Source organism: Petromyzon marinus, unplaced genomic scaffold (genome assembly GCF_048934315.1).
Source record: "Petromyzon marinus isolate PM22_M1 ecotype Great Lakes invasive population unplaced genomic scaffold, UKy_Petmar_22M1.pri1.0 PM_Scaffold_42, whole genome shotgun sequence".
Lineage (NCBI taxonomy): Eukaryota > Metazoa > Chordata > Hyperoartia > Petromyzontiformes > Petromyzontidae > Petromyzon > Petromyzon marinus.
The window spans coordinates 119,047-127,500 of NW_027423413.1; the positions used below are offsets into that span (position 1 = coordinate 119,047).

General features: G+C 68.1%; 1 protein-coding gene across 1 annotated transcript in view; it reads left to right on the plus strand.

Moving 5' to 3' along the window:
• Positions 1-7: 7 nt before the first annotated feature.
• Positions 8-8,454, plus strand: part of LOC142923330 (phosphatidylinositol transfer protein beta isoform-like) — a gene marked incomplete at its 5' end in the record, with an annotated part of 33,019 nt that continues 24,572 nt past the window's right edge. Inside the window, one exon of the mRNA XM_076064402.1 lies at positions 8-52. Within this exon, the coding sequence (XP_075920517.1) occupies positions 8-52 (45 nt within the window). The remainder of the gene's footprint in view (positions 53-8,454) is intronic.

The window sequence follows — 8,454 nt, forward strand, 5'->3', positions numbered from 1 at the left end:
GCGCTAGTGTTCCACGAGAAAGCGTGGAACGCATTCCCATACTGCCGCACGGGTGAGACACGGAGAGAGACACGGGGAGAGACACGGGGGGGAGAGACACGTGGGGAGAGACACGGGGGGGAGAGACACGGGGGGAGAGACACGGGGGGAGAGACACGTGGGGAGAGACACGGGGAGAGACACGGGGGGAGACGTGGGGAGAGACACGGATAGAGACACGTGGGGAGAGACACGGGGAGAGACACGGGGGGGAGACACGTGGGGAGAGACACGGGGGGGAGAGACACGGGGGGAGAGACACGGGGGGGAGAGACACGTGGATTGGGGGAGAGACACAGGGGGAGAGACACGTGGGGAGACACGTGGGGGAGAGACACGTGGGGTGGGGGAGAGACACGGGGGGAGAGACACGGGGGGAGACACGGGGGGAGAGACACGGGGGGAGACACGGGGGGAGAGACACGGGGGGAGAGACACGGGGGGAGAGACACGGGGGGAGAGACACGGGGGGAGACACGGGGGGAGAGACACGGATAGAGACACGTGGGGAGAGACACGGGGGGAGAGACACAGAGGGAGAGACACGGGGAGAGACACGGGGAGAGACGTGGGGAGAGAGACACGGATAGAGACACGTGGGGAGAGACACGGGGAGAGAGACACGGGGGGAGAGACACGGGGGGAGACACGGGGAGAGAGACACGGGGGGTGAGACACGGGGTGAGACACGGGGAGAGACACGGGGGGAGAGACACGTGGGATGGGGGTGAGACACGGGGGGAGAGACACGGGGGGAGAGACACGGGGGGTGAGACACGGGTGGAGACACGTGGGGTGAGACACGGAGAGAGACACGGGAGAGAGACACGGGGGGAGAGACACGGGGTGAGACACGGGGAGAGACACGGAGGGAGAGATGTGGGGGAGAGACGTGGGGTGGGGGAGAGACACGGGGGGAGACACGGGGGGTGAGACACGGAGGGAGACACGTGGGGAGAGACACGGGGGGAGAGACACGGGGGGAGAGACACGTGGGGAGAGACACGGGGAGAGACACGTGGGGGAGAGACACGGGGGGAGAGACACGGGGAGAGACACGGGGAGAGACACGGGGAGAGACACGGGGAGAGACACGTGGGGGAGAGACACGGGGGGAGAGACACGGGGGGGAGAGACACGGGGGGAGACACGGGGAGAGACACGGGGAGAGACACGTGGGGGAGAGACACGGGGGGAGAGACACGGGGAGAGACACGGGGGGAGAGACACGGGGGGGAGAGACACGGGGAGAGACACGGGGAGAGACACGGGGAGAGACACGGGGAGAGACACGGGGGGTGAGACACGGGGGGAGAGACACGGGGGGAGAGACACGGGGGGAGAGACACGTGGGGAGACACGGGGGAGAGAGACACGGGGGAGAGACACGGAGAAAGACATGTGGGGGAGAGACACGAGGGAGAGACACGGGGGGGAGAGACACGGGGGGGAGAGACACGGGGAGAGAGACACCTGGGGGAGAGACACGGGGAGAGACACGGGGGAGAGACACGGGGGGAGAGACACGGGGGAGAGACACGGGGGGAGAGACACGGGGGGAGACACGGGGAGAGAGACACGGGGTGAGACACGGGGAGAGACACGTGGGGTGAGACACGGGGGGAGAGACACGGGGGGAGAGACACGTGGGATGGGGGTGAGACACGGGGGGAGAGACACGGGGGGAGAGACACGGGGGGTGAGACACGGGGGGAGAGACGGGGGGGGGAGACACGGGGGGGGGAGACACGGGGGGGGGAGACACGGGGGGGGGAGACACGGGGGGAGACACGGGGTAGGGAGGGAGGGAGACACGGGGAGAGACACGGGGGGAGAGACACGGGGAGAGACACGGGGGGAGAGACATGGGGGGAGAGACACGGGGGGAGAGACACGGGGAGAGACACGTGGGGAGAGACACGGAGGGAGAGACACGGGGGGAGAGACACGGGGGGAGAGACACGAGGAGACACGTGGGGGAGAGACACGGGGAGAGAGACACGGGGAGAGAGACACGGGGGGAGACACGGGGGGAGAGACACGGGGGGAGAGACACGGGGTGAGAGACACGGATAGAGAGACACGGGGAGAGACAGGGGGGAGAGACACGGGGAGAGACACGGGGGAGAGACACGGGGAGAGACACGGGGGAGAGACACGGGGGGGAGACACGGGGAGAGACACGGGGAAAGACACGGGGGGGAGACACGGGGAGAGAGACACGGGGGGGAGAGACACGGGGGGAGAGACACGGGGTGAGAGACACGTGGGGAGACACGGGGAGAGACACGGGGAAAGACACGGGGGGGAGACACGGGGAGAGAGACACGGGGGGGAGAGACACGGAGGGAGAGACACGGGGTGAGAGACACGTGGGGAGACACGGGGGAGAGAGACACGGGGGGAGAGACACGGGGGGAGAGACACGGGGGAGAGACACGGGGGAGAGACACGGGGGAGAGACACGGGGGGAGAGACACGGGGGGAGACACGGGGAGAGAGACACGGGGTGAGACACGGGGAGAGACACGTGGGATGGGGGTGAGACACGGGGGGAGAGACACGGGGGGAGAGACGGGGGGGGGAGAGACGGGGGGGGGAGACACGGGGGGAGGAGACACGGGGGGGGGAGACACGGGGGGGGGAGACACGGGGGGAGACACGGGGGGAGAGACACGTGGGGAGAGACACGGATAGAGAGACACGGGGAGAGACACGGGGGAGAAACACGGGGGGAGAGACACGGAGGGAGAGACACGGGGGGAGAGACACGTGGGGAGAGACACGGATAGAGAGACATGGGGAGAGACACGGGGGGAGAGACATGGATAGAGAGACACGGGGAGAGACACGGGGGAGAGACACGGGGAGAGACACGGGGGGAGAGACATTGATAGAGAGACACGGGGAGAGACACGGGGGAGAGACACGGGGAGAGACACGGGGGAGAGACACGGGGGGGAGACACGGGGAGAGACACGGGGAAAGACACGGGGGGGAGACACGGGGAGAGAGACACGGGGGGGAGAGACACGGGGGGAGAGACACGGGGGGAGAGACACGTGGGGAGACACGGGGGAGAGAGACACGGGGGGAGAGACACGGGGGAGAGACACGGGGGAGAGACACGGGGGAGAGACACGGGGAGAGAGACACGGGGGGAGAGACACGGGGGGAGAGACACGTGGGGGAGAGACACGGGGGGAAGACACGGGGGGAGAGACACGGGGGGAGAGACACGGGGGGAGAGACACGTGGGGAGACACGGGCGAGAGAGACACGGGGGGAGAGACACGGGGGAGAGACACGGGGGAGAGACACGGAGAAAGACATGTGGGGGAGAGACACGAGGGAGAGACACGGGGGGGAGAGACACGGGGGGAGACACGGGGGGAGAGACACGGGGTGAGACACGGGGAGAGACACGGGGGAGACACGGAGAGAGACACGGGAGAGAGACACGGGGGGGAGACACGGGGGGGGGGAGGCACGGGGGGAGAGACACGGGGAGAGACACGTGGGGAGACACGGGGGGAGACACGTGGGGAGACACGGGGAGAGACACGTGGGGAGAGACACGGGGAGAGACACGGGGGGAGACACGTGGGGAGAGACACGGGGAGAGAGACACGTATAGAGACACGTGGGGAGACACGTGGGGAGACACGTGGGGAGAGACACGGGGAGAGACACGTGGGGAGAGACACGGGGGGGAGAGACACGGGGAGAGACACGGGGGAGAGACACGTGGGGAGACACAGGGGAGAGAGACACGGGGGGAGAGACACGGGGGAGAGACACGGGGGAGAGACACGGGGGAGAGACACGGGGAGAGAGACACGGGGAGAGAGACACGGGGGGAGAGACACGTGGGGGAGAGACACGGGGGGAAGACACGGGGGGAGAGACACGGGGGGAGAGACACGGGGGGAGAGACACGTGGGGAGACACGGGGGAGAGAGACACGGGGGAGAGACACGGAGAAAGACATGTGGGGGAGAGACACGAGGGAGAGACACGGGGGGGAGAGACACGGGGGGGAGAGACACGGGGAGAGAGACACCTGGGGGAGAGACACGGGGAGAGACACGGGGGAGAGACACGGGGGGGAGAGACACGGGGGGGAGAGACACGGGGGAGAGACACGGGGGGAGAGACACGGGGGGAGACACGGGGAGAGAGACACGGGGTGAGACACGGGGAGAGACACGTGGGGTGAGACACGGGGGGAGAGACACGGGGGGAGAGACACGTGGGATGGGGGTGAGACACGGGGGGAGAGACACGGGGGGAGAGACACGGGGGGGAGACACGGGGAGAGAGACACGGGGGGGAGAGACACGGGGGGAGAGACACGGGGTGAGAGACACGTGGGGAGACACGGGGAGAGACACGGGGAAAGACACGGGGGGGAGACACGGGGAGAGAGACACGGGGGGGAGAGACACGGAGGGAGAGACACGTGGGGAGACACGGGGGAGAGAGACACGGGGGGAGAGACACGGGGGGAGAGACACGGGGGAGAGACACGGGGGAGAGACACGGGGGAGAGACACGGGGGGAGAGACACGGGGGGAGACACGGGGAGAGAGACACGGGGTGAGACACGGGGAGAGACACGTGGGATGGGGGTGAGACACGGGGGGAGAGACACGGGGGGAGAGACGGGGGGGGGAGAGACGGGGGGGGGAGACACGGGGGGAGGAGACACGGGGGGGGGAGACACGGGGGGGGGAGACACGGGGGGAGACACGGGGGGAGAGACACGTGGGGAGAGACACGGATAGAGAGACACGGGGAGAGACACGGGGGAGAAACACGGGGGGAGAGACACGGAGGGAGAGACACGGGGGGAGAGACACGTGGGGAGAGACACGGATAGAGAGACATGGGGAGAGACACGGGGGGAGAGACATGGATAGAGAGACACGGGGAGAGACACGGGGGAGAGACACGGGGAGAGACACGGGGGGAGAGACATTGATAGAGAGACACGGGGAGAGACACGGGGGAGAGACACGGGGAGAGACACGGGGGAGAGACACGGGGGGGAGACACGGGGAGAGACACGGGGAAAGACACGGGGGGGAGACACGGGGAGAGAGACACGGGGGGGAGAGACACGGGGGGAGAGACACGGGGGGAGAGACACGTGGGGAGACACGGGGGAGAGAGACACGGGGGGAGAGACACGGGGGAGAGACACGGGGGAGAGACACGGGGGAGAGACACGGGGAGAGAGACACGGGGGGAGAGACACGGGGGGAGAGACACGTGGGGGAGAGACACGGGGGGAAGACACGGGGGGAGAGACACGGGGGGAGAGACACGGGGGGAGAGACACGTGGGGAGACACGGGCGAGAGAGACACGGGGGGAGAGACACGGGGGAGAGACACGGGGGAGAGACACGGAGAAAGACATGTGGGGGAGAGACACGAGGGAGAGACACGGGGGGGAGAGACACGGGGGGAGACACGGGGGGAGAGACACGGGGTGAGACACGGGGAGAGACACGGGGGAGACACGGAGAGAGACACGGGAGAGAGACACGGGGGGGAGACACGGGGGGGGGGAGGCACGGGGGGAGAGACACGGGGAGAGACACGTGGGGAGACACGGGGGGAGACACGTGGGGAGACACGGGGAGAGACACGTGGGGAGAGACACGGGGAGAGACACGGGGGGAGACACGTGGGGAGAGACACGGGGAGAGAGACACGTATAGAGACACGTGGGGAGACACGTGGGGAGACACGTGGGGAGAGACACGGGGAGAGACACGTGGGGAGAGACACGGGGGGGAGAGACACGGGGAGAGACACGGGGGAGAGACACGTGGGGAGACACAGGGGAGAGAGACACGGGGGGAGAGACACGGGGGAGAGACACGGGGGAGAGACACGGGGGAGAGACACGGGGAGAGAGACACGGGGAGAGAGACACGGGGGGAGAGACACGTGGGGGAGAGACACGGGGGGAAGACACGGGGGGAGAGACACGGGGGGAGAGACACGGGGGGAGAGACACGTGGGGAGACACGGGGGAGAGAGACACGGGGGAGAGACACGGAGAAAGACATGTGGGGGAGAGACACGAGGGAGAGACACGGGGGGGAGAGACACGGGGGGGAGAGACACGGGGAGAGAGACACCTGGGGGAGAGACACGGGGAGAGACACGGGGGAGAGACACGGGGGGAGAGACACGGGGGGGAGAGACACGGGGGAGAGACACGGGGGGAGAGACACGGGGGGAGACACGGGGAGAGAGACACGGGGTGAGACACGGGGAGAGACACGTGGGGTGAGACACGGGGGGAGAGACACGGGGGGAGAGACACGTGGGATGGGGGTGAGACACGGGGGGAGAGACACGGGGGGAGAGACACGGGGGGTGAGACACGGGGGGAGAGACGGGGGGGGGAGACACGGGGGGGGGAGACACGGGGGGGGGGAGACACGGGGGGGGGAGACACGGGGGGAGACACGGGGTAGGGAGGGAGGGAGACACGGGGAGAGACACGGGGGGAGAGACACGGGGAGAGACACGGGGGGAGAGACATGGGGGGAGAGACACGGGGGGAGAGACACGGGGAGAGACACGTGGGGAGAGACACGGAGGGAGAGACACGGGGGGAGAGACACGGGGGGAGAGACACGAGGAGACACGTGGGGGAGAGACACGGGGAGAGAGACACGGGGAGAGAGACACGGGGGGAGACACGGGGGGAGAGACACGGGGGGAGAGACACGGGGTGAGAGACACGGATAGAGAGACACGGGGAGAGACAGGGGGGAGAGACACGGGGAGAGACACGGGGGAGAGACACGGGGAGAGACACGGGGGAGAGACACGGGGGGGAGACACGGGGAGAGACACGGGGAAAGACACGGGGGGGAGACACGGGGAGAGAGACACGGGGGGAGAGACACGGGGGGAGAGACACGGGGTGAGAGACACGTGGGGAGACACGGGGAGAGACACGGGGAAAGACACGGGGGGGAGACACGGGGAGAGAGACACGGGGGGGAGAGACACGGAGGGAGAGACACGGGGTGAGAGACACGTGGGGAGACACGGGGGAGAGAGACACGGGGGGAGAGACACGGGGGGAGAGACACGGGGGAGAGACACGGGGGAGAGACACGGGGGAGAGACACGGGGGAGAGACACGGGGGGAGAGACACGGGGGGAGACACGGGGAGAGAGACACGGGGTGAGACACGGGGAGAGACACGTGGGATGGGGGTGAGACACGGGGGGAGAGACACGGGGGGAGAGACGGGGGGGGGAGAGACGGGGGGGGGGAGAGACGGGGGGAGGAGACACGGAGGGGGGAGACACGGGGGGGGGAGACACGGGGGGAGACACGGGGTGGGGAGGGAGGGAGACACGGGGAGAGACACGGGGGGAGAGACACGGGGAGAGACACGGGGGGAGAGACATGGGGGGAGAGACACGGGGGGAGAGACACGGGGAGAGACACGTGGGGAGAGACACGGAGGGAGAGACACGGGGGGAGAGACACGGGGGGAGAGACACGGGGGGAGAGACACGGGGGGAGACACGGGGGGAGAGACACGGGGGGAGACACGGGGGAGACACGGGGAGAGACACGGAGGGAGAGACACGGGGGGACAGACACGGGGAGAGACACGGGGAGAGAGACACGTGGGGAGAGAGACACGTGGGGTGAGACACGTGGGGAGAGAGACACGTGGGGAGAGACACGGGGGGAGAGACACGGGGGGAGACACGGGGAGAGAGACACGTGGGGAGAGACACGGGGGGAGAGACACGGGGAGAGACACGGGGTGAGACACAGGGGGAGAGACACGGAGGGAGAGACACGGGGGGAGACACGGGGAGAGACACGGGGAGAGACACGGGGAGAGACACGGGAGAGAGACACGGGGGGGAGAGACACGGGGGGTGAGACACGGAGAGAGACACGGGGGGAGAGACACGTGGGATGGGGGTGAGACACGGGGGGAGAGACACGGGGGGAGAGACACGGGTGGAGACACGTGGGGTGAGACACGGAGAGAGACACGGGAGAGAGACACGGGGGGAGAGACACGGGGTGAGACACGGGGAGAGACACGTGGGGAGAGACACGGGGAGAGAGACACGGGGGGAGAGACACGGGGGGAGACACCGGGAGAGAGACACGGGGGGTGAGACACGGGGAGAGACACGGGGGGAGAGACACGTGGGATGGGGGTGAGACACGGGGGGAGAAACACGGGGGGAGAGACACGGGGGGTGAGACACGGGTGGAGACACGTGGGGTGAGACACGGAGAGAGACACGGGAGAGAGACACGGGGGGAGAGACGGGGTGAGACACGGGGAGAGACACAGGGGGAGAGACACGGAGGGAGAGACGTGGGGAGAGACGTGGGGTGGGGGAGA